Source organism: Bombina bombina, chromosome 4, assembly GCF_027579735.1.
Source record: "Bombina bombina isolate aBomBom1 chromosome 4, aBomBom1.pri, whole genome shotgun sequence".
In the NCBI taxonomy this organism is placed as follows: Eukaryota; Metazoa; Chordata; class Amphibia; order Anura; family Bombinatoridae; genus Bombina; species Bombina bombina.
The window spans coordinates 462,738,243-462,765,883 of record NC_069502.1 but is presented as its reverse complement, the minus strand read 5'-3'; the positions used below and the strand labels follow the sequence as shown (position 1 = coordinate 462,765,883).

The window sequence follows — 27,641 nt, the reverse complement described above, 5'->3', positions numbered from 1 at the left end:
GATCCTGTGACAACCACCAAAGAAGAGAGTCTCTGGTCTCCTGATCCAGATTTATCCGAGGAGATAAATCTGCATAATCCCCATTCCACTGTTTGAGCATGCATAGTTGCAGTGGTCTGAGATGCAAGCGAGCAAACTGAACTATGTCCATTGCCGCTACCATTAGTCCGATTACCTCCATACACCGAGCCACTGACGTCCGAGGAATGGAATGAAGAGCTCGGCAGGTGGTTAAAATCTTTGATTTCCTGACCTCCGTCTGAAAAATTTTCATGTCCACCGAATCTGAGTTCCCAGGAATGGAACTCTTGTGAGAGGGATAAGTAAACTCTTTTTTACGGTCACCTTCCACCTGTGAGATCTTAGAAAAGCCAACACGATGTCCGTGTGAGACTTGGCTAGCTGGTAAGTCGACGCCTGAATTAAGATATCGTCCAGATAAGGCGCTACTGCTATGCCCCGCGGCCTTAGAACTGCCAGAAGGGACCCTAGCACCTTTGTGAAAATTCTGGGAGCTGTGGCCAACCCGAAGGGAAGAGCCACAAACTGGTAATGTTTGTCCAGAAAGGCGAACCTGAGAAACTGGTGATCTTTGTGGATAGGGATGCGTAGATATGCATCCTTTAAATCCACGGTGGTCATATATTGACCCTCCTGGATCATTGGTAAAATAGTCTGAATGGTCTCCATCTTGAAAGATGGGACTCTGAGGAATTTGTTTAGGATCTTGAGATCTAAAATTGGTTTGAATGTTCCCTCTTTTTTGGGAACCACAAACAGATTGGAGTAAAACCACTGCCCCAGTTCTGCTTTCGGAACTGGGCGGATCACTCCCATGGTATATAGGTCTTCTACACAGCGTAAGAACGCCTCTTTTTGTCTGGTTTGCAGACAATTGAGAAAGATGGAATCTCACCCTTGGAGGAGAATCTTTGAAATCTAGAAGATACCCCTGGGTTACGATTTCTAAAACCCAGGAGTCCTGAACTTCTCTTGCCAATCCTGAGCAAAGAGAAAGTCTGCCCCCTACTAGATCCGGTCCCGGATCAGGGGCAACCCCTTCAAGCTGTCTTGGTGGCAGCAGCAGGTTTCTTGGCCCATTTACCTTTGTTCCAAGTCTGGTTAGGTCTCCAGACTGACTTGTATTGAGCAAAATTCCCCTCTGGTTTTGCAGCAGGGGAAGAGGTAGAGGGACCACCTTTGAAGCTTTGAAAGGAACGAAAATGATTTTGTTTGGTCCTCATCTTATTTGTCTTATCCTGAGGAAGGGCATGGCCTTTCCCTCCAGTGATGTCTGAAATTATCTCTTTCAGTTCAGGCCCGAATAGGGTCTTACCTTTGAAAGGTATGGCTAAAAGCTTAGCTTTTGATGACACATCAGCAGACCAGGACTTAAGCCATAACGCCCTACGTGCTAAAATAGCAAAACCTGAATTCTTTGCCGCTAATTTAGCCAGTTGAAAAGTGGCATCTGTAATGAAAGAATTAGCTAGCTTGAGAGCCCTAATTCTATCCAGAATATCATCTAATGGGGTCTCAACCTGAAGCGCCTCGAACCAAAAAGCATCTGCAGTAGTTACAGGAACAATGCACGCTTATAGGTTGGAGAAGAAAATCCTGATGAACAAATATTTTCTTTAGTAGACCCTCTAATTTTTTATCCATAGGATCTTTGAAAGCACAACTGTCCTCAATATGTATAGTTGTACGCTTAGCCAGGGTAGAAATAGTAGAAATAGCTCCCTCCACCTTAGGGACCATCTGCCACGAGTCCCGCATGGTGTCTGAAATGGGAAACATTTTCTTAAAAGTAGGAGGAGGAGCGAACGGAACACCTGGTCTATCCCACTCCTTAGTAAAAATGTCCGAAATCCTCTTAGGGACCAGAAAAACAGTGTAGGCAGGAACCTCTAGAAATCTGTCCATTTTACACAATTTCTCTGGAACTACAATAGGGTCACAATCATCCAGAGTCGCTAAAACCTCCCTGAGCAACAAGCGGAGGTGTTCTAGTTTAAATGTAAAAGCTGTCATATCTGAGTCTGTCTGAGGGAATATCTTTCCTGAATCAGAAATCTCTCCCTTAGAAAGCAAATCCCTCACCCCCAACTCAGAACATTGTGAGGGTACATCGGATATGGCTAATAAAGCGTCAGAGGGCATTTGTTCTCACACCAGACCTACTGCGCTTCCCCTGCAACACAGGCAGCTTAGATAAAACCTCTGTGAGGGTAGTATTCATAACTGCAGCCATATCTTGCAGGGTAAAAGAATTAGACGCACTAGAAGTACTTGGCGTAGCTTGTGCGGGCGTTAATGGTTGTGACACTTGGGGAGAATTAGATGGCATAACCTGATTCCCTTCTGACTGAGAATCATCCTGCGACATACTTTTAGTAGCTAAAATATGTTATTTGCAATTTATTGACCTTTCAGTGCATGAGGGACACATTCTAAGTGGGGGTTCCACAATGGCTTCTAAACATAATGAACATTGACTTTCCTCAATGTCAGATATGTTGAACAGGCTAGTAATGACTACAAACAAGCTTGGAAACACTTCATTTAGTGAAAAAAAAACTATTTTAAAAACGGTACTGCGCCTTTAAGAGAAAAAAGCATACACGTTCTGCAAAACGGCTTTAAAATACACCAAACTTTAAGAAATAAGGCCTAAATCCAGAAAAAAAAACACCCCCAGCACCTCGCCACAGCCCTGCTGTGGTGCCTACCTGCCCTCAGGGATAGTAAATATGCGGTTAAAGCTTCGATTTGGCCCAAAACATCCACAAGGGCCCTCAGGAATTGGAGCTTGAAAATAGGCCACGCCCATCTCACTCGATGTCTCTACAGCCTCAAAGAACCGCACCAGAGCGGTTTTAAACTAGCCATGTGGGTTCTGAGACCCAAAAATTAAGCCAAGTGTACCCTCAAAGTTGCCAACAAAAAACGTTATTGCCCACAAAAAGTTAATAGCACTTCCAGTTAATAAAACGTTTGACCACAAACATTCAAAAACCAGTGTCAACCATTTTTTAATTAGCCCCTTATGCAAGCTTAGTAATGCCCTTCTAAAGCTCTTGGGATTACTGATTACCCTTACCCTCATGTGGATACTGTCACCCTTTCTGAAATACACCGTCTCTCCAGAAAAAATTACTGAACATACCTCACTGCTATAAAGCATGAAAACGTTCCTCACACTGAAGTTTCTGTACCCCTCAGCTTCTGTGGGAACTGCACTGGATCTTAGTGACAAATAAGATCATCCTCCTCCAGGCAGAAGTCTTCATCCATCTGCTGCCTCAGAGTAAATAGTACACACCGGTACCATTTAAAACAAAAAACTCTTGCTTGAAGAAAGTAAAAACTAATATTTTATCACCTCTTTCACTTTACCCTTCCTAGTACTTAGAGTAGGCAAAAAGAATGACTGGGGGGTGGAGCTATATAGACCGCTCTGCTGTTGGCTCTTTGCCACTTCCTGTTAGCAGGAGGATAATATCCCACAAGAAAAGGATGAATCCGTGGGCTTGTCGTACCTTATAGACCTATCGTGAACTAAAGTAAACCTCCCGGCAGTAACACTCATGTCAGAAGCAGAGCCGCCGGGAGCATGAACCACATGGCGCACATTGTTTTCAGAATGCATATTTCCTAGGTACACCTCCCGGTCGGCTAGACTATTGATCTGTCAGCAAAGATAAACCTCCCATTCAGCTAGAATTACAAACAAGCCGTTGGGAAAAGGAGATAGCCCTTAAACATAATTAGACTAGCTGCATAGCAAAACAAACCTCCTGACCGGCTGCTAAATTAAAATAAAGCCGTTGGGAGTCGCCATCCTGATGCACCACACACAAAAAAACATAAGAGCCACTTCTCCACGTCCCCAGTGCCTGCAGAAACTGCCCATGACTTAACCCTTCCTAGGGATAATGTCATCTTGTGTCCATTATTAGTATATAGTAAAGTGCCAGCATTTCTGTGTACATACCCCAGAAAATACAAGATAGCACTTACCTCATTGTCTGCCTGGCAGCAAGGCAGTACCCAGGTTTAAGAGGTCCTCTCCCTCCCATGGACCTGGAAAGAAACTAAAGCCCTGAAAATTTTTTTCAGGTTTTCTTAGTCAGGGAAGCATCCCCTCCCACTTCCCCATCCCCCAATCATTTGGCCGAGGGAACGAGGAAAAGCAGGAGAAGGATTAGGGTGTAGAGGTGCCAAAAGAAAAAATTTCCAAAAAGCAAGCGGCCAAAAAAATCCAGAAAAACGAGCGGGGTCATGGACTCTCCCTGCCAGAAAGGAATTTATCTGGTAAGCATAAATTTAGTTTTTCTTTCCCAAGGCAGGGAAAGTCCCCAACTGTTGGGAACCAATACCCAAGCTCCAGAGGACACTAATGAACAAAATGTGAGGGACAGAAACAAAAAGGGGGCTGACCCTAAACTGAGGGCACCACAGCCTGCAACAACTTTCTCCCAAAAGCCACTTCAGCCAAAGCGAACACATCAAATTTGTAAAAATGTTGAAAAAGTTTGTAAGGAGGACCATGTAACCGCCTTAGCTTTGAACCGCCCTAGTAGAGCAAGTCTTAATCCTTTTAGGAGGCTGTCCTGCTTTCTTATAAGCAAAGCGGATCACACTCCTCAACCAAAGGGACAAAGAAGTAGCAGTGGCCTTCTGGCCCTTGCGCTTGCCAGAGAAAAGGACAAACAAGGAAGAGGACTGCCTAAAATCCTTAGTAGCTTGAAGGTAAAATTTTAAAGCATGAACCACATCCAGATTATGAAGTAAACGTTCCTTAGGGGAGGAAGGTTTAGGACAAAAAAAAAAAAAAAAAACAACCCCAACAATCTCCTGATTAATGTTACGATCGGAGACTACCTTGGGTAGAAAACCTAACTTTGTACGTAATACCGCCTTATCCGCATGAAACACAAGATAAGGGGGATCACATTGCAAAGCAGAAATCTCAAACTCTGCGTGCTGAAGCAATAGCTAACAAAAACAAAACCTTCCAAGATAAAAGCTTGAGTTCAACAGAATACATGGGCTCAAACAGAGCCTGCTGTAAAACTCTAAGAACAAGGTTCAGGCTCCAAAGAGGAGCAACAGACCTAAACACTTGTCCGATTCGGACCAGGGCCTTTAGGGATTAAACATCCGGGAGATTAGCCAATCTCCTATGGAGTAAACAGATAGAGCCAATCTCTGACCCTTCAGAGAACTAGCGGATAATCCCTTTTCCAATCCCTCTTAGAGAAAGGATAAAAGAATGGAAACCTTCACCTTGTGCCATGGAACCCCACATTCCTCACACCAATGAAGTTAATACACCTCGTGACAGGCTTCCTAGCCTGTATTAAAGGGACATTATACACTTTTCTTTGCATAAATGTTTTGTAGATTTATATAGCCCATAAAGTTTTTTGGTTTTTTTTTTAAAAACAATTGTTTTGCTTTTTTTTAAAAAAAATAATATTGCTCTGATTTTCAGACTCCTAACCAAGCCCCAAAAGTTTGAGAATACCATCAGATACCTACTCCTGCTTGCTCCTGTTTGTGTAAAGTGTCTCTTCATATGCAGAAAAAGGGGGAGGTGGGAGTGTCTTATTTCCCACTTGCTGTGAGCTTTCCAGCTACCTTTTTAACAGAGCTAAACAGAGCTTCTAAGTAAGTTTTTAAACAGTTTTATATTGGATTTTTATATCAGGGTGTATACTGTCCAGTTAAGGTATCTATGACCTTATCAGAAAAACCTCCTTTGGATAAAACTAGACGTTCAAGAGCCACACAGTCTAATCTAGGTTCCGATGAAGAAAAAGACCCTGCATTAGAAGATCCTTCTGGCAAGGCAGCTTCCACGGAGGGGAGGAGGACATCCTTACTAGGTCTGCAAACCAGGTCCGTCAAGGCCAAGAAGGAGCTATTAGCATCACTCTGGCCCGCTGCTGCTTGATGCGAGCTACTACATGAGGCAGTAGAGCCAAAAGGAGGAAAAAGAAATGAGTCTGAACCTCCAGGGGGACCGCTAACGCGTCTAACTCTGCTTGAGGATCTCTCTCTCGACCCGTACCTTGGAAGCTTGGCTTTGAGACAAGAGGCCATGAGATCCATCTCCAGGCACCCCCATCTCAGGGTGATCTCGGAAAACACCTCTGAGTGGAGAGACCATTTTCCTGGGCGAAAGGAGTCTCTGCTGAAAAATTTGGCTTCCCAGTTCACCACCAGAATGTGAATCACTGAGACAATTGTGGGTCTACGCACATTGAAGAATTTGTGACACTTGGTTCATTGCTAATGAACTTCTTGTACCTCCCTGATGGTGATATATGCCACTAAGGTAATGTCTGGTTGTCTAACACAATCTGCCGAGACAAGTTTAAGTGATCTCTGTTCCATTGACTGAGCATGCATAGTTGTAGATGTCTGAGATGGAAGCGAGCAAAAGGAATAATGTCCATAGAAGACACCTTCACCATCAGACCTATCACCTCCATACACTGAGCCACCAATGGATTTGAGGTGGATTGTAGGGAACTGCTAACCGAAGCTAGTTTGGAATGTGTCTGATCGGTCAAGAAAGATCCTCATGGATACTCAGTCTATGATGGTACCCAGAAAAGTTACCTTGGTAGAGGGCATCAGAACTCTTTTCTAGGTTTATTTTCAAACCATGAGACCGAAGGAGACTCAGAAGTGATTCTGAATGAGCTCCTGCCAATGGAAAATAGGGAGCCTGAACCAAGATATCGTCAAGGTAGGGAGCTACCGCAATACTTTGGAGATCTGGCCACAGCTAAAAGAGAACCCAGAACCTTTGTAAATATTCTGGGAGCAGTAGCTAAACCAAATAAAAGTGCAATGAACTGGAAGTGCTGATCCAGAAAAGCAATGATCCCTGTGGATTGGGACATGGAGATAAGCATCCTTCAAGTCTATTGTGGTCATGTACTGTCCCCCTCCTGTATTAATGGAAGGATGGACCTGACCGTATCCATCTTGAAGGATGGTACTCTGAGGAATTTGTTTAGACACTAAGTCTAAGATAGGGTGCAAAGTTCCCTCCTTTTTGGGAACTATGAAGAGCTTTGAATAAAATCCTAGTCTCCTTTGGGAGGCAGGAACTGGTACTATTACCCCTAGGGAGGATAGGTCTCCAACGCAATCCAAGAAGGAGGCTCTCGTCTCTGGTCTAGAAGACATCCTTGACAGAATAAATCGTCCTCTGGGAGGATGCAATTTGAATCCTATCATGTATCCTAGGGACACTACTTCTAACACCCAAGGATCCTGAACTTCCTGTTTCCAGACCTCTGTGAAAAAAGCTAATCTGCCCCCTACAAGATCCAATCCCGGATAGAGGGCCAACCCTTCATGCAGACTTTTTCTCTGCTGGCTCCTTGGAGGCCGGCTGAGTACTCTGAGGCTTGTCAGATCGAAAGGAACGAATATTAGCTGACGTGCGACACTTAGGTCTAGTCTTCCTTTCCTCCAGTAACAGTAGATATAATAGAATACAATACAGGTCCAAAAAGTACCTTCCCCTTGAAGGGTAAAGAAAGTAGGCTGGATTTGGAAACAATATCAGTGGACCATGACTCTTGCGAGCAAGCACCGCAAGACCTGAAGACTTTGCATTCAGACAAACAATCTACATATTAGCTTCACAGATAAAGGATTTGGCAATCCTAAGAGCCTTGATCCTGTCTTGAATGTCCTCCAAAAAAGGACTCTACTTCAATGAGCTCTGACAAAGTCGCACCAGTAAGAAGCTGCGCCCCGCAATAGCGGCCACCGCAGCTGCTGGCTGAAAAAGGAAATTCATATGCTGCAACATTTTCCTTAAGTAGCTTTCCAATTTCTTATCCACTTGATACCTAAAGGAAGAGCTATCCTCCAATGGAATGGTAGTACACTTAGCCAGAGTAGAATTGGCTCCATCTACCTTGGGGACAGAACTCCACAGGTCCAGGTGGGAATCAGGAACTGGGAACCATTTTTTAAAAGTAGACGAGGGAGAGAAAGGGGATCCAATCTTCTCCCACTCACTCCTGCTTCATGCAAACTGGTACTGGAAAGGTTTCAGGAACCTTCCTCTTCTCATAGACCCTATAAAGTTTAGGGATCTTCGATTCCTCCATAAGCTTAGCTTCTGGAACTTACAATGTGGCCAAGACCTCCTTCAAAATAAACCGGAGATGTTCAATCTTAAATTTGAATTTAAGACTCCTCAGGAGCAGGAGTCTTAACCTCAAGTCTCGTCATCCGACACCTCACCTTATAATTCTTAAGATGATCTAACTTCTGTAGAGTCAGAAGACATGTTAGACAATTAGGACTAAATGGAAGAAAAATCCCCCAAATCTACAGAGCTATGCTTTGCCTCTCACGTTTGCAAGAAATAGGTAAAAACCTGCAGGAAAAAAGTTACCCCCAGTAGGAGGTAAAGGCTGACCGCAAGGGACTGCTTGCGAGCAAGGAATAAATCTAGGTTGAGGAGAGAGGAGAGGCATCCCCAAGAAAACAGGTTACTGAGAGGTAGAAGGCTCAGAATGGGTTAACTTATCAGAAGAAATAACATTCTTAGATTTCTTCCTGGCTTTTAAAACAACCCCTAGACAGATGGAGCAGAACTGGGCAGGAGGGCATACAATGGCCTCCTCACAATAAAGGCAGTTATTGGTAACATGAATTTCAACTATAGAACCCTGAGAAGGGTTAACATTAGTATCCTCCATAACTTCTATGTTCCCAGACCGTTATGTATAAACCCAAAAATAAAGAACCGTAATTGAATTTTTTTTAAAATAAAAGTGCACCTCTACCCTGCCGTAGGCTGGGTTGCTTAAACCCTCCTAGAGACACAGGCTAGAAAACTTAGTTGAACAGGACTCTCCCAGATGCGACCGCTATTACGAGATGCGCCACAACTCCTAGCGTTGCCAACAAGAGGAAGAGAAGCCGGTGACAAGGGGCGTGATGCAACTCCACCCCCACTGCCGGTCTAAGGGTGAGAGGAAAACTATTGCGCAGAAAGCAAAATCAGAGCCCTAGTCTGCCATCTGTAAAAGGAGGAACCCCGAGAACCGTCTCAACACCTCACAAGTACTCCACAAGAGAGTTAAGTCCCCAAGTGCCCCAATAAAAGAACCCCGCTACCGGAGCTATTACCTCAGATCCCTCAGGGGAAGTATAGAAGAAAAAACACACAGTTCTCTTGAGGCCCACCCTATGAGAACACATTCCCATAATAAATAAAAGGACTTACCCCCAAGCTTTGACAGGCATCCTCCCTGAGAGTGACCTTAGTGAAACACAGCAGAAGCAGTGTAACTCGTCTACACTGATTTCCTAAGGGCAGTTAGTGAACTGTCCCCTATGCTAACAGAATGTTTCCTGATGCATAAAAGGATCTAACCTTCACCACTACTCTCACAGAGAGATTGACATGGCTACTACAATACCCAGTCCTCTCTTATAGAGAACACTCCCATTAATGACTATCTTCTATACACCTTCTCTGCCATCCTCCTATAGGCAAAGAATGACAGGGGGGGGGGGGTATCTTTGCCTCCTCCTGGTGGTAAGGTGTAGATAATCCAACAGTTATGAAGTCATTGACTCTCCCTGCCTTGGGAAGGAAAATTGATAAATTATAAAGTTGTTTAAAGTCATATGCTCTATCTGAATCATGACAAACAATTTAAAGGGACACTATAAAGTAAAATTGGTTTCCTCTTAATGTGTTACCAATAACTTTTGATACCAGCGGCAGAGTATAAAATGCATGGGGAATTGTTCATTTCTGTTTATTTTTGCAAATGTAATAGATGTTTTTATGCTTTGAACCTGCAAGTCATTAAAGTGGTCTGATCTTACAAGCAGATATGAGGAACATTAAATATATAAACATTTTACAGAATATTTTCCCATTTAAGTTGCATTTTTATGGATAGCCGCATCAACCACTGCCAGTTTCCCCACCTTGGTGCTTGTGGCACAGACAACACCTCCACTGGCAGCTACTAAAACATTTAACCGTTTACCATCTTTTGTCTGCTCACCCCTTAAGTTTTTTTTTCTTAAATCTACCCCCCTAATTAATATACCCCAATTTTCACCAATTCTACCCATTCTTTGCTTACCTCAATCCAGTCAAATATCTTCTGGTTAGAACTGTTTTCTTTTAGAAGTTTGGCCAACGTTGAGTTTAGTTCTGCTGAGGAAATATCCTTCTTACTGGGTGTTTCAGTGCCATCCCCCAGTGTATACTCAAGTTTCTGTGTAAACAGTTGTAGTTGCTTAGAGTTTTTTAAAAAAGGAAATTTATGCTTACCTGATAAATTCTTTTCATTCCTGGCAGGAAGAGTCCACAACTTCATTCCTTAATGTTGGGAAATGCAACACCTGGCCACCAGGATGAGGCACCCCAGATAAAGGCTTAACTATCCCTCTCAATTCCCCTATCCCCCAGTCATTCTGCAGAGGGAACAAGGAAAAGTAGGAGAAAGAGTATAAAAGGTGTCAGAAGAAATATAAAAAGGGAGCCACCCATCAGAAAAATGAATTAAGGGCGAGGTTGTGGACTCTCCCTGCCAGGAAGGAAACAAATGCATCTGGTAAGCATAAATTATGTTTCCTTCCATAAGGCAGGGAGAGTCCACAACCTCATTCCTTACAGTTGTGAAAACTATACCCAAGCTCCAGGACACACAAATAATGGGAGAGAACAGAAAAAAAGAGGCGGACCCTATTCTGACCTGCAAAACTATCCCCCCGAAACACATCAAACTAATAAAATGTAGAAAAGGTGTGTAAGGAGGACCAGGTAGCCGCGTTACAAAATTTGATCCATTGAGGCTTTGGTTCTTAAAAGCCCAAGAGGAAGCCACTGCTCTAGTGGAATGAGCCATTATCCTCTCAGGAGGCTGTCTCGATGTCTCATAAGCTAAGCGGATGAAACTCCTCAACCAGAAAGATAGAGAAGTCGTAGAAGCCTTCTGCCCCTTACGCTTGCCCGCATAGATGACTAAGCGTTCAACCTCCACGCAGTCAGCCTCAGAGAATCTAGATTTTAATGAACAAAGGGACCCTGTATCAGCAGATCTCTGCAACAAGGTAACCTCCACTGAAAAGAGAACATCCCCACCAGATCCGCAAACCACGTCCTTCGCGGCCACGGCGGAGCAATCTGAATCACAGATGCTCCCTCCTGCTTGATGCGAGCCATCACACGAAGGAGAAGCGGTAATGGAGGAAAAAGATACGAGTTTGAACCTCCATGGTACTGATAGGGCATCCATCAGTTCTGCCTGAGGATCCCTCGACCCGTACCTGGGTAGCTTGGTATTGAGGCGGGATGCCATGAGATCTCTCTCCGGCGTCCACCACTTGCTGCATATTTCTGCAAACACCTCAGGGTGAAGAGACCATTCCCCTGGGTGAAAGGATTGCCCTCTGAGGAAGTCCGCTTTCCAGTTGTCCACACCCGGAATGTGGATTGCTGACAGCGTACATTTATGAGTTTCCACCCACTCTTGTATCTGAGATACTTCTCTCATCGCCAAGGAACTTCTCGTTCCCCCTTGATTGGGAATATAGGCAACCAACGTTATATAGTCTGATTGGAATCTGAAACTGGGACGAACCCAGAAGGGGGGAAGCCTTCAAGGCATTGAAGATTGCCCGAAATTCCAAAATATTGATCGGTAGGGAGGAGGACTCCTGAGTCCACAGACATTGTGCCTTCTTGGCACCCCAAACTGCTCCCCAGCCGGAAAGGATTGTGTCTATAGTCACAATCTCCCAGGACGGTCTCAAAAAGTACGTGCCTTGGGACAGATCTAGACAGAGCCCCCAGGAGAGCGGGTCTCTTGACAGGCTGTCCAGCACGATCTGTTGAGACAGATCTGAATGGTCGTCGTTCCATTGTTTCAGCATGCATAGTTGTAAGATCTGAGATGGAAACTGGGAAAGGGAATGATGTCCATGCAGGACACCATGAGTCCGATTACCTCCATACACTGAGCCACTGAGGGTCTCGGAGGAGGCCTGGAGGGCAAGACATGCAGAAGCTAGCGTCTAAATATGGAGTCTATTATAGTTCCCAGGAAATTCACCCTTGTACTTGGAGTAAGAACTCTTTTCCAAGTTTATCTTCCATCCATGTGATCGAAGAAGATTGAGAAGGGACCCCAAATGTTCTTCCGCTAGACGAAAAGATGGTGTCTGTACCAAGATATCGTCCAGATAAGGCGCTACTGCAATACCTTGTGTTCTGGCAAAGGCTAAAAGAGCCCCCAGAACATTTGTAAATATCCTTGGAGCAGTAGCTAGGCCAAACGGAAGAGCTATGAACTGGAAGTGCTGATTCAGAAAAGCAAACCTCAGGAACTGAAAATGTTCCCTGTGAATTAGGATGTAAAGGTATGCATCCTTCAGGTCTATGGTGGTCAACCTGACCTTCCTGAACCAGAGAAAGGACTGACCATATTGTCTTCATCTTAAAAAAGAGAACACTCAAACTTGTTTAGGCACTTTAGGTCCAGAATTGGACGAAAAGTTCCCCCTCCTTTGGAACCACGAAAAGGTTTGAATAAAACCCGAAACCTCTTTCTGCTCTGGGTACCAGGACAATTCCTCCTAAAGAGGAGAGATCCTGTACCTAAGGTGGCAGCCCTCTTTTCTGGTCTTGCTGAAAGACTGGAGAGTAGGAATCTGCCCCTGGGCAGATGAGACAAATCCTATCCTGTATCCTTGAGATACCACCTCCAGGACCCAAGGATCCTGTACATCCTGGAAACAAGTGTCACCTTTCCCTCCGGTAACCGTAGAGATAATAGAGTCCAGCCCTGGACCGAATAAAATCTTCCCCTTGAAGGGAAGAGAAAGGAATCTGGATTTAGAAGTCATATCCGCAGACCAAGACTTCAACCAGAGAGCCTGGCAGGCTAGGACCGCAAAGCTAGCAGTCTTTGCATTAATGCGAATAAGCATTCACGTCACAGATAGAGTTAGCAATTCTCAGTGCTTTAAATTGCGACGGGAGTCTCCACCTCAATAAGCGCCGATAGTGTTGCACCAGTAGGTAGCTGCTCCAGCAACTACGTCTAAAGCTGCCGCCGGTTAAAATAAAAACGCAGTAAGTTGAAACATATTCCCCAGAAAGGTTTCCATTTTTTATCCATAGGCTCTCTAAAAGAAGAACTATCCTCCAGTAGGATAGTAGTATGCTTAGCCTGTAGGATAGAGCCCCACAAATCTAATTAAGAATCAGGGACCGGGAATAATTTTTTAAAAGTAGACGAGGGGGAAAAAAGTTCCTACTCTTTCCCATTCGTTACTAATAATATTTGCCATCTTAACTGTCACAGGAAAAGTCAGAGGGATCTTCCTATCGTCATAAACCCTGTCTAATTTAGGGATCTTAGGCTCCTCAGGGAGTGTAGCCTCTGGAACCTCTACTGTAGACAGAACCTCCTTTAATTAAAAAAGCAGATGCTCAATTTTAAATCTAAAGGAGGGTTCCCTCCATTGAAGGCTTAGTAACTGAAGTCTGACTCAGTAAGTTCGCCCTCTGAAGCTACAGAGGTTAACTCATCCTCTGATAGCTGGGATATAGTAGCTAAATCAGACAAATATTTAGATGACTCAAGGTCAGGTGAAGCATGTTTAACCTCTCTTTTGCCTTTGTTAGAACGAGGTAAGGCACTCTGGGCCGCAGACACAGCCGATTGCAACTGCGCAGTAAAGTCTGCTAGAAAAAAGCCCCCTCCAGATGGAGGATTAGTTGAGACCTGCGGGGATATGCATGTGGAGCGGGTAGAGTAGAAAGGGTAGTAATTTCTAGGGACCCAGATTCCTGATTAGTAGACGGCTCAGAAGGGCTAATAGCACTATGAGTATTAGCAGGCTTGTCTCCCTTCTTAGACTTTAGAACAGTGTTTAGGCAAATGGAACAAAATTGAGCAGGCAGGCAAACTACAGCCTCCTCACAATATAAACAGGAATTATTAATCAGTACAGAAGGAGAGGAAAATTCTAATGTAGTACCAGAGTACTCCATAGCTTAATATATACCCACAGAAGTACAATAAAAAAACAAACAAAAAAAAACGGCACCTTAATACTCCCAATGGCTGGGGCACTCACCACCTCCTAGACCGAGACAGATAACAGTGAAAACTCTCAGGAGTGATGACTGCAGCAGGATCTTAGGAAAAAGGGACCGCACCAGGTCACGTGGTACGCAAGACAGGACTTCCGCTGCTATGAAAAAGGGCGCCAAGCTATTATGAGCTGCGCAACACTTTAAAAACTAAAGTGAAACCTGTTTGTTCCAAGCCAAAAACACACAGCATATGAGCCTAAACTATAACATTAAGCAGATATAAATCCCTTAACTGTTCAAATCTCCCTGAAGGAGATATTACCTCTTGATCCTATTGAGGTATAAAGGAGCCACACTGTGACCCTGTATAATGTTTTACTATATATATATATATATATATATATATATATATATATATATATATATATATATATATATATATATTATATAAACAAACAGTCTTACCCTCCAGGATCCATGCTGTGGAACAGGCACAGCCTCTCAAATGTGACATTCAGCAGCGCTTCAAACATGGACTTGAGTGTATAGAAGCAAGCAGTGAAACTCGTCAACACTGATTGCTCAGGAGCCGTTAGCGACAGTCTGGATGGGTTCGCAGAAAAACTTTCCCTGCATCTCCAGACTCAATCTTTCATCAATACTCACTGAGAAGTTGACATGATATATTAAAACTCCTGTATGTGTATGTTTCCTTCGAGAAAGGACTGGACTATCCAAATCTGACACTTCTCTGCCATCTCCAATAGTGACAAAAGGCAAAGAATGATTGAGGGATAGGGGGGAGCGGGAGGAATATCTAAGCCTTTGGCTGGGGTGTCTTAGCCGCCTCCTGGTGGCCAGGTGTTGTATTTTCCAACAGTAAGGAATGAAATTGTGGACTCTCCCTGCCTTATGGAAGGAAATAATGGTTCAGTTGTCAGATAATTCAAACTCTGTGAAAAGCAAAATATCTAGCTTCAAACCTTATCAGCGATGAAACTTTTCACATCCTCTTCTTCAGCCATGAACTCCTTCCAGCTCAGTCCAGATTCTTGCCATAAAGAACCAGCTTTCTTGTGACTCTAAACGCAAATTGCCCCAAAGGGTTTAAAGCATATGTGGGATAACCAGCTTAGCAAACACAGCCAAAAACAGTATCTTTAAACAAACAATACTCACCATTCCTTTGCAAAGCAACCCCAGAATCTCTGCAAGAAGAATGCCAGCTTTTCCACTAGGCACTAAAGGTTTGGTTAGCTCTCTGAAAAAAAAAAAAAAAAAGTCTTATTTGTAGCACCAAATTTTATAAAGAAGATAGTTATGGAGAATTCTAGAAGCAGGGGTTTAATGATCCATTCACCCAGTTCAGGACAGGAGATGGCTACTCTTAGTGGTTACACTATATTTGTTTCTACAACTCAGCAAGCAAAGTGGATTATAACATTTTATAGTTGGAGAAGTGATTTGTCAGTGAAATGTTGACTGGATGACTGAACATGAACAGATATATGAAAAATTGACAGACTATTCACTAATACCACAGTACCAATTATGAAATACAATAAAAAACAAAGTATGCTTACCTGATAATTTTATTTCCGTCGTGGGGAGGAGAGTCCACGGCTTCATTCATTAATTTTGAGAAATAAGAACCTGGTCAACAGGAGGAGACAAAGACACCCCAGCCAAAGGCTTAAATACCCCCCCCCCCCCCACTCCCCTAGGAGAAATATCAGGGTACAAAAGGTGCCAGAAGATAAATTAAATTTAGCTCTGCGCACCGGAGTTAGGGGCGGGAGCTGTGGACTCTCCTCCCCACGATGGAAAAACAAAATTTATGCTTACCTGATAAATTTATTTCTCTTGTGGTGTATCCAGTCCACGGATTCATACATTACTTGTGGGATATTCTCCTTCCCAACAGGAAGCTGCAAGAGGATACCCACAGCAGAGCTGTCTATATAGCTCCTCCCCTAACTGCCACACCCAGTCATTCGACCGAAGACAAGCAAGAAAAAGGAGAAACTATAGGGTACAATGGTGACTGTAGTTTAAAAATAAAAAGCACCTGCCTTAAAATGACAGGGTGGGCCGTGGACTGGATACACCACAAGAGAAATAAATTTATCAGGTAAGCATAAATTTTGTTTTCTCTTGTAAGGTGTATCCAGTCCACGGATTCATCCATTACTTGTGGGATACCTAATACCAAAGCTATAGGACACGGATGAAGGGAGGGACAAAGCAGGCGCTTAAACGGAAGGCACCACTGCCTGTAAGACCTTTCTCCCAAAAATAGCCTCCGAAGAAGCAAAAGTATCAAATTTGTAGAATTTAGAAAAAGTATGGAGCGAAGACCAAGTCGCCGCCTTACAAATCTGTTCAACAGAAGCCTCATTCTTAAAAGCCCATGTGGAAGCTACTGCTCTAGTGGAATGAGCTGTAATTCTCTCAGGAGGCTGCTGGCCAGCAGTCTCATAAGCAAAGCGGATTATGCTTCTTAACCAAAATGAAAGAGAAGTTGCCGAAGCCTTTTGGCCACTCCACTGACCAGAGTAGACCACAAACAAAGCAGATGTTTGACAAAAATCCTTTGTAGCTAGTAAATAAAATTTTAAAGCACAAACCACATCAAGATTGTGTAATAGACGTTCCTTCTTTGAAGGATTAGGACATCGTGAAGGAACAACAATCTCCTGATAGATATTCTTATTAGATACCACCTTAGGAAGAAAAACAGAATTTATGCTTACCTGATAAATTTCTTTCTCCAACGGTGTGTCCGGTCCACGGCGTCATCCTTGCTTGTGGGAATATTCTCTTCCCCAACAGGAAATGGCAAAGAGCACAGCAAAAGCTGCCCATATAGCCCCTCCTCAGGCTCCACGCCCCATTCATTCGAACGATGGTTAGGAGAAAAAAAGGAGAAACTATAGGGTGCCGTGGTGACTGCAGTGTATAGAGAAAGACATTTTTCAAACCTGATTAAAAAACCAGGGCGGGCCGTGGACCGGACACACCGTTGGAGAAAGAAATTTATCAGGTAAGCATAAATTCTGTTTTCTCCAACATTGGTGTGTCCGGTCCACGGTGTCATCCTTACTTGTGGGAACCAATACCAAAGCTTTAGGACACGGATGAAGGGAGGGAGCAAATCAGGTTACCTAAACAGAAGGCACCACGGCTTGCAAAACCTTTCTCCCAAAAATAGCCTCCAAAGAAGCAAAAGTATCAAATTTGTAAAATTTGGCAAAAGTGTGCAGAGAAGACCAAGTCGCTGCCTTACATATCTGATCAACCGAAGCCTCGTTCTTGAAGGCCCATGTGGAAGCCACAGCCCTAGTGGAGTGAGCTGTGATTCGTTCAGGAGGCTGCCGTCCGGCAGTCTCATAAGCCAATCGGATAATGCTTTTCAGCCAGAAAGAAAGAGGTAGCAGTAGCTTTTTGTCCTCTCCTCTTACCAGAATAAACGACAAACAAAGATGAGGTTTGTCTAAAATCCTTTGTTGCTTCTAATTAGAACTTTAAAGCACGGACTACATCTAAATTGTGTAACAAACGTTCCTTCTTTGAAACTGGAAGAAGCAGAGAAGGAACAACTATTTCCTGGTTAATATTGTTGGAAACAACTTTCGGAAGAAAACCAGGCTTGGTATGCAAAACGACCTTATCTGAATGGAACACCAGATAGGGTGGATCACACTGCAAAGCAGATAATTCAGAAACTCTTCTAGCAGAAGAAATAGCAACCAAAAACAGAACTTTCCAAGATAGTAACTTGATATCTATGGAATGTAAAGGTTCAAACGGAACCCCTTGAAGAACTGAAAGAACTAAATTTAGACTCCAAGGAGGAGTCATGGGTCTGTAAACAGGCTTGATTCTGACCAAAGCCTGTACAAAAGCTTGTACATCTGGCACAGCTGCCAGGCGTTTATGTAACAAAACAGATAAGGCAGAAATCTGTCCTTTTAGAGAACTTGCTGACAACCCTTTATCCAAACCCTCTTGGAGAAAGGAAAGAATCTTAGGAATTTTAATTTTACTCCAGGAGAATCCCTTGGATTCACACCAACAGATATATTTTTTCCATATTTTATGGTAAATCTTTCTAGTCACAGGTTTTCTGGCTTGGACCAGAGTATCTATCACTGTATTTGAAAATCCACGCTTGGATAAAATCAAGCGTTCAATTTCCAAGCAGTCGGCTGCAGAGAAACTAGATTTGGATGTTCAAATGGACCTTGTACTAGAAGATCCTGTCTCAAAGGTAGCTTCCATGGTGGAACCGATGACATATTCACCAGGTCTGCATACCAAGTCCTGCGTGGCCACGCAGGAGCTATCAGAATCACCGAGGCCTTCTCCTGTTTGATCCTGGCTACGAGCCTGGGAAGGAGAGGAAACGGTGGAAACACATAAGCTAGGTTGAACGACCAAGGCGCCACTAATGCATCCACTAGAGTCGCCTTGGGATCCCTGGATCTGGACCCGTAGCGAGGAACCTTGAAGTTCTGACAAGATGCCATCAGATCCATGTCTGGAATGCCCCATAATTGAGTTAACTGGGCAAAGACCTCCGGGTGGAGTTCCCACTCCCCCGGATGGAAAGTCTGACGACTCAAATAATCCGCCTCCCAGTTGTCTACTCCTGGGATGTGAATCGCAGATAGGCGGCAGGAGTGATCCTCCGCCCATTTGATGATCTTGGATACCTCTCTCATCGCCAAGGAACTCTTTGTTCCTCCCTGATGGTTGATGTAAGCTACAGTCGTCATGTCCGACTGGAATCTTATGAATCCGGCCTTCGCTAGTTGAGGCCAAGCCTGGAGCGCATTGAATATCAATCTCAGTTCCAGGATGTTTATAGGGAGAAGGGACTCTTCCCGAGACCATAGACCCTGAGCTTTCAGGGAGTCCCAGACCACGCCCCAGCCTAATAAACTGGCGTCTGTCATGACAATGACCCACTCTGGTCTGCGGAAACTCATTCCCTGAGATAGGTGATCCTGAGTCAACCACCAACGGAGTGAGTCTCTGGTTACCTGGTCTACTTGAATCTGGGGAGACAAGTCTGCATAGTCCCCATTCCACTGATTAAGCATGCACAGTTGTAATGGTCTTAGATGAATTCGAGCAAAAGGAACTATGTCCATTGCTGCAACCATCAATCCTATTACTTCCATGCACTGAGCTATGGAAGGCTGCAGAATAGAGTGAAGAACTTGACAAGCGTTTAGAAGCTTTGACTTTCTGACCTCTGTCAGGAAGATCTTCATTTCTAAAGAATCTATTATTGTTCCCAAAAAGGGAACTCTTGTTGACGGGGACAGGGAACTCTTTTCTACGTTCACCTTCCACCCGTGAGATCTGAGAAAGGCTAGAACAATGTCTGTATGAGCCTTTGCCTTGGAAAGAGACGACGCTTGAATTAGAATGTCGTCTAGATAAGGTGCCACTGCAATGCCCCTCAGTCTTAGAACCGCTAGAAGGGACCCTAGCACCTTTGTGAAAATTCTGGGAGCAGTGGCTAAACCGAAAGGAAGAGCCACGAACTGGTAATGTTTGTTCAGAAAGGCGAACCTTAGGAACTGATGATGATCTTTGTGGATAGGAATGTGTAGGTACGCATCCTTTAAATCCACGGTAGTCATATATTGACCCTCCTGGATTGTAGGTAAAATTGTTCGAATGGTTTCCATTTTGAACGATGGAACTCTGAGGAATTTGTTTAGAATTTTTAAATCCAGAATTGGTCTGAAAGTTCCCTCTTTTTTGGGAACTACAAACAGGTTTGAGTAAAACCCCTGACCTTGTTCCTCTGTTGGAACTGGGTGTATCACTCCCATCTTTAACAGGTCTCCTACGCAATGTAAGAATGCCTGTCTCTTTATCTGGTCTGAAGATAAGCGAGACATGTGGAACCTTCCCCTTGGAGGAAGTTCCTTGAATTCTAGAAGATAACCCTGAGAGACTATTTCTAGTGCCAAGGGATCCGGAACATCTCTTGCCCAAGCCTGAGCAAAGAGAGAGTCTGCCCCCTACTAGATCCGGTCCCGGATCGGGGGCTACCCCTTCATGCTGTCTTGGTAGCAGCAGCAGGCTTCTTGGCCTGTTTCCCTAGCCTGGGAAGCGTTACTCTCTTGTCTAGAGGCTGCAGAGTTAGGAGATGGTCCGTTCCTGAACTTACGAAAGGAACGAAAATTGGACTTATTCTTAGCCTTAAAAGGCCTATCCTGTGGGAGGGCATGGCCCTTTCCCCCAGTGATGTCTGAAATAATTTCCTTCAATTCTGGCACAAAAAGGGTCTTACCTTTGAAAGGAATATTAAGCAATTTTGTCTTGGAAGATACATCCGCCGACCAAGACTTTAGCCAGAGCGCTCTGCGCGCCACAATTGCAAACCCTGAATTTTTCGCCGCTAACCTCGCCAATTGCAAAGCGGCATCTAAAATAAAGTTATTAGCCAACTTAAGTGCGTGAATTCTGTCCATGACTTCCTCATATGGAGTCTCCATATTAAGCGACTTTTCTAGTTCATCGAACCAAAAACACGTCGCCGTAGTGACAGGAATAATGCACGAAATTGGTTGGAGGAGGAAACCTTGCTGAACAAAAATCTTTAAGCAAACCCTCTAATTTTTTATCCATAGGATCTTTGAAAGCACAATTGTCCTCAATGGGAATAGTCGTGCGTTTGGCTAGCGTAGAAACTGCCCCCTCAACCTTAGGGGACTGTTTGCCATGCGTCCTTCCTTGGGTCGACCATGGGGAACATTTTCTTAAATATAGGAGGTGGGACAAAAGGTATGCCTGGTTTTTCCCACTCCTTAGTCACTATGTCCGCCAGCCTTTTAGGTATTGGAAAAGCATCAGGGTGCACCGGGACCTCTAGAAATTTGTCCATTTTGCACAATTTTTCTGGAATGACCAAAGAGTCACAATCATCCAGCGTAGTTAGTACCTCCTTAAGTAAGGCGTGGAGATGCTCTAACGTAAATTTAAACGTCACAATATCAGGTTCTGCCTGTTGAGAAATTCTTCCTGAATCAGAAATTTCTCCCTCTGACAAAACCTCCCTCACTGCCAATTCTGACTGGTGTGAGGGTATGACAGATAAATTATCGTCAGCGCACTCTTGCTCTACTGTATTTAAAACTGAGCAATCACGCTTTCTTTGAAATGCTGGCATTTTGGATAAAATATTAGCTATAGAATTATCCATAACTGCCGTTAACTGTTGCATAGTAACAAGCATTGGCGCGCTAGATGTACTAGGTGTCGCCTGCGCGGGCATAACTGGTGTTGACACAGAAGGAGAGGATGATGCACTATCCCCACTACCTTCACTTGAGGAATCATCTTGGGCAACCTTATTAAATGTGACAGTACTGTCCTTACTCTGTTTGGACGCCATGGCACAATTATCACATACATTTAAAGGGGGGGACCACCTTGGCCTCCATACATACAGAACATGTTCTATCTGAAGGTGCAGACATGTTAGACAGGCTTATACAGGCTATTAATGCAATAAAACCGTTTTTAAACAAAACCGTTACTGTCTCTTTAAATGTTAAACAGAGCACACTTTATTTCTGGATATGTGAAAAACTATGAAGGAAATATCCGATCTTTACCAAATTTGCACCCTAGTGTCTTAATGTCCTAAAAGTATTGCACCCCAATTTTCAGGCTTGTAACCCTTTAAATGAGGAAACCGGAGCTGTTTTATCAATTAGCCACTTTAAACCACTACAGACCCAGCCACAGCGTTTGCTGCGACTTCACCTGTCCTTAGGGGTTATACGATACCAAAATAAGCCTTCCAGGAACGTTTTTACTGGCCACCAGACCCTCTCACATGAAGCTGCATGCACTGCATCCAAAAGAAACTGCGCAATTATGGCGCGAAAATGAGGCTCTGCCTACTAGAGAGAAAGGCCCTTCCTGACTGGGAAGGTGTCTAAACTACTGCCTGGCGCCTAAAAACGTTCCCCAATACTTAGGTTATGTAAAATCACTTCAAACCTCATAAATATTGAATAAAGCAATCGATTTAGCCCACAAGAGTGTCAACCAATAAATAGCCCATTAATAAGCCATTCTGTTATGAGTCTAAGAAAATGGCTTACCGATCCCCAAGAGGGAAAATGACAGTCTTCTAGCATTACAGAGTCTTGTTAGAAAATTGACTAGTTATACCTTGAGCAGAAAAGTCTGCAACCTGTTCCCCCCCAACTGAAGTTCTCTGGGCTCAACAGTCCTGTGTGGGAACAGCAATTGATTTTAGTTACTGCTGTTAAAATCATACTCTTTTAAACAGAACTCTTCATCCTTTTCTGTTTTAGAGTAAATAGTACAAATCGGCACTATTTTAAAATAAACTCTTGATAGAATAAAAAACTACAACTAAACACCACATACTCTTCACCATCTCCGTGGAGATGCTACTTGTTCAGAGCGGCAAAGAGAATGACTGGGGGGTGGAGCCTGAGGGGCTATATGGGCAGCTTTTGCTGTGCTCTTTGCCATTTCCTGTTGGGTTAGAGAATATTCCCACAAGGATGACGCTGTGGACCGGACACACCAATGTTGGAGAAACCAGGTTTGGTACGCAACACTACCTTATCTGCATGGAAAATTAGATAAGGGGAATCACATTGTAAAGCAGATAACTCTGAAACTCTGCGAGCCGAGGAGATAGCTACTAAAAACCGAACTTTCCAAGACAAAAGCTTGATATCTATGGAATGCAAAGGTTCAAACGGAACCCCTTGAACTTTAAGAACTAAATTTAAACTCCATGGCGGAGCAACAGGTTTAAACACAGGCTTGATTCTAACTAAAGCCTGACAAAATGCCTGAACGTCTGGAGTATCAGCCAGATGCTTGTTCAAAAGAATAGACAGAGCAGAAATCTGTCCCTTTAAGGAACTAGCCGACAATCCCTTCTCCAATCCTCCTTGGAGAAAATATAATATCCTAGGAATCCTGACCTTACTCCATGAGTAACCCTTGGATTCACACCAATGAAGATATTTACACCATATCTTATGATAGATTTTCCTGGTAACCGGCTTTCAAGCCTGAATTAAGGTATCATTGACCAATTCAGAGAACCCACGCTTTGATAAAATCAAGCGTTCAATCTCCAAACAGTCAGATGCAGAGAAATTAGATTTGGATGGTTGAAAGGACCCTGAAGTAGAAGGTTCTGCCTCAGCGGCAGAGTCCATGGTGGAAAGGATGACATGTCCACCAGATCTGCATACCAAGTCCTGCGTGGCCACGCAGGTGCTATCAAAATCACCGAAGCTCTCTCCTGATTCATCTGGGCAATCAGGCGAGGGAGCAGAGGAAACAGTGGAAACACATAAGCCAGGTTGAAGGACCAAGGCGCTGCTAGAGCATCTATCAGCGCTGCCTTGGGATCCCTGGACCCGTAATAAGGAAGCTTGGCGTTCTGACGAGACGCCATGAGATCCAGTTCTGGTTTGCCCCAAAGTTGAATCAACTGTGCAAATACCTCCGGATGGAGTTCCCACTCTCCTGGATGAAAAGTCTGCCGACTTAGAAAATCCGCCTCCCAGTTCTCTACTCCTGGGAAATGGATAGCTGATAGATAGCAAGAGTGAACCTCTGCCCATAGAATTATCTTTGAAACCTCCAACATTGCTAGGGAACTCCTTGTTCCCCCCTGATGGTTGATGTAGGCTACAGTCGTGATATTGTCCGACTGAAATCTGATGAACCTGACCGCAGCTAGCTGAGGCCAAGCCTGAAGAGCATTGAAAATCGCTCTTAGTTCCAGAATGTTTATCGGAAGGAGTGCCTCCTCCTGAGTCCACGAGCCCTGAGCCTTCAGGGGAGTTCCAGACTGCACCCCAGAAGGCTGGCATCTGTCGTTACTATAGTCCAATCTGGCCTGCGGAAGCTCATACCCTTGGACAGATGGACCCGAGATAGCCACCAGAGAAGAGAATCCCTGGTTTCTTGATCCAGATATAGTAGAGGGGACAAATCTGTGTAATCCCCATTCCACTGACTGAGCATGCAAAGTTGCAGCGGTCTGAGAAGTAGGCGGGCAAACGGCACTATGTCCATTGCCGCTACCATTAAACCGATTACTTCCATACACTGAGCCACTGAAGGACGAGAAGGGGAATAAAGAACACAGCAGGAATTTAGAAGTTTTGACAACCTGGCCTCTGTAAGGTAAATCTTCATTTCTGCAGAATCTATCAGAGTTCCTAGGAAGGAAACTCTTGTGAGAGGGGATAGAGAACTCTTTTCTTCGTTCACCTTCCACCCATGAGACCTCCGGGAATGTCAGAACAATGTCCGTATGGGACTTGGCGATTTGAAAAGTCGACGCCTGTATCAGAATGTCGTCTAGGTAAGGGGCTACTGCTATACTCCGCAGCCTTAGGACCGCTAGGAGGGACCCTAGAACCTTGGTAAAGATTTTTGGTGCCGTGGCCAACCCGAAGGGAAGAGCCACAAACTGGTAGTGCCTGTCTAGGAAGGCAAACCTGAGAAACCGATGATGATCACTGGGTGGATTACTCCCATAACTAGGAGGTCTTGAACACAATGTAAGAATGCCTCTCTCTGGTTTGCAGATAATTGTGAGAGATGAAATCTCCCTTTTGGGAGAGAGTGAGAGAGTGAGTGAGAGTGAGAGTGAGGAGACGTCAGCTGACCAGGATTTAAGCCATAGCGCCCTAAGCGCCTGAATAGCAAAACCTGAATTTTTAGCCGTTAGCTTGGTTAAATGAACAACGGCGTCAGAAACAAATGAATTGGCTAGCTTAAGAGCCTTAAGCTTGTCAAGAATATCTTCCAATGGGGTTTCAACCTGTAGAGCCTCCTCTAGAGACTCAAACCAGAAAGCCGCAGCAGTGACTGGGGCAATGTATGCAAGAGATTGGAGAATAAAACCTTGTTGAATAAACATTTTCTTAAGGTAACCCTCTAATTTTTTAATTATTTTCTCTGGGACTACAATAGCGTCAGTCATCCAGAGTTGCTAAAACCTCCCTAAGCAACACGTGGAGGTGTTCAAATTTAAATGTAGACATATCAGAATTAGGTTGAAGTGTCTTCCCTGAATCAGAAAAATCACCCACAGATAGAAGCTCCCCAGCTTCGGCTTCTGCACATTGTGAGGGTATATCAGACATAGACTAAAGCGTCAGAGAGCTCTATAATTATTCTAGCCTCAGAGCTGTCTCGCTTTCCTTGTAACCCTGGCAGTTTGGACAATACCTCTGTAAGGGTATGATTCATAACTGCCGCCATGTCTTGCAAGGTATACGCAATGGGCGTGCTAGATGTACTTGGCGTCCCTTGAGCGGGAGTTATAGGTTCTGACACGTGGGGAGAGTTAGACGGCATAACTTCCTCCTTGTCAATTTCTTCTGGTGATAAATTTTTTAAAGCCAGAATATGGTCTTTATAATTCTAAGAGGGGGTTTCACAATGGCTTCTAAACATAAAGAACAATGAGTTTCCTCTATGTCAGACATGTTTAACAGACTAGTAATGAGACCAGCAAGCTTGGAAAACACTTTAATAAATGTTAAGCAGAATATAAAAACGGTACTGTGCCTTTAAGAGAAAAAAACAATCACAAACTGCAAAACAGCGAAAAAAAGCAGTAAATTCTATGAAATTTTTACAATGTGTATAATAGACTAAAATAGCATTGTACCCACTTGCAAATGGATGATTAACCCCTTAGTCTCAAAACCGGATAAAAAAAAACGATATAACCGTTTTAAACAGTCACCAACAAACTGCCACAGCTCTACTGTGGCTCCTACCTGCCCTTAAAACAACTTTTGAAGGCACAAAAACCCGTTAGAGAGATCCTATATGTCAGGGGACTCCTTCAGGGAAGCTGGATGTCTCAAACTGCAAAGACTACTGCGCAATTAGAGCACGAAAATAGGCCCCTCCCAACATGTACTCACAGTGAGAGGGCCATAAAAAACTATTCCTAGGAAAAATCTAGCCAGCCATGTGGAAAACTAGGCCCCAGAATAAAGATTTATCACCTTTAGTAACAAACGTTTTATAACAGAATTTATGCTTACCTGATAAATTACTTTCTCCAACGGTGTGTCCGGTCCACGGCGTCATCCTTACTTGTGGGATATTCTCTTCCCCAACAGGAAATGGCAAAGAGCCCAGCAAAGCTGGTCATATGATCCCTCCTAGGCTCCGCCTACCCCAGTCATTCGACCGACGTACAGGAGGAAATATGCATAGGAGAAACCAAATGATACCGTGGTGACTGTAGTTAGAGAAAATAATTCATCAGACCTGATTAAAAAAAACCAGGGCGGGCCGTGGACTGGACACACCGTTGGAGAAAGTAATTTATCAGGTAAGCATAAATTCTGTTTTCTCCAACATAGGTGTGTCCGGTCCACGGCGTCATCCTTACTTGTGGGAACCAATACCAAAGCTTTAGGACACGGATGAAGGGAGGGAGCAAATCAGGTCACCTAAATGGAAGGCACCACGGCTTGCAAAACCTTTCTCCCAAAAATAGCCTCTGAAGAAGCAAAAGTATCAAATTTGTAAAATTTGGCAAAAGTGTGCAGTGAAGACCAAGTCGCTGCCTTACATATCTGGTCAACAGAAGCCTCGTTCTTGAAGGCCCATGTGGAAGCCACAGCCCTAGTGGAGTGAGCTGTGATTCTTTCAGGAGGCTGCCGTCCGGCAGTCTCATAAGCCAAACGGATAATGCTTTTAAGCCAAAAGGAAAGAGAGGTAGAAGTTGCTTTTTGACCTCTCCTTTTACCAGAATAAACAACAAACAAAGAAGAAGTTTGTCTGAAATCTTTAGTAGCCTCTAAATAGAATTTTAGAGCACGGACTACATCCAAATTGTGTAACAAACGTTCCTTCTTTGAAACTGGATTCGGGCACAAAGAAGGTACAACTATCTCCTGGTTAATATTCTTGTTGGAAACAACTTTCGGAAGAAAACCAGGCTTAGTACGCAAAACCACCTTATCTGCATGGAACACCAGATAGGGCGGAGAACACTGCAGAGCAGATAACTCAGAAACTCTTCTAGCAGAAGAAATTGCAACCAAAAACAAAACTTTCCAAGATAATAACTTAATATCTACGGAATGTAAGGGTTCAAACGGAACCCCTTGAAGAACTGAAAGAACTAGATTAAGACTCCAGGGAGGAGTCAAAGGTCTGTAAACAGGCTTGATTCTAACCAGAGCCTGAACAAACGCTTGAACGTCTGGCACAGCTGCCAGCCTTTTGTGAAGTAAAACAGATAACGCAGAGATCTGTCCCTTCAGAGAACTTGCAGATAATCCTTTCTCCAAACCTTCTTGTAGAAAGGATAGAATCTTAGGAATTTTTATCTTGTTCCAGGGGAATCCATTAGATTCACACCAACAGATATATTTTTTTCCATATCTTATGGTAAATTTTTCTAGTTACAGGCTTTCTAGCCTGAATCAGAGTATCTATTACAGAATCTGAAAAC

At 43.8% G+C, this 27,641-nt stretch overlaps 1 protein-coding gene across 1 annotated transcript in view; it reads right to left on the bottom strand.

Moving 5' to 3' along the window:
- The window catches only part of EIF4G1 (eukaryotic translation initiation factor 4 gamma 1), a gene marked incomplete in the record, with an annotated part of 460,856 nt that overhangs the window by 58,422 nt on the left and 374,793 nt on the right, over positions 1-27,641 (bottom strand). Inside the window, 3 exon segments of the mRNA XM_053710345.1 lie at positions 10,152-10,286; positions 15,100-15,198; positions 15,296-15,377. Of these exon segments, the coding sequence (XP_053566320.1) occupies positions 10,152-10,286; positions 15,100-15,198; positions 15,296-15,377 (316 nt within the window).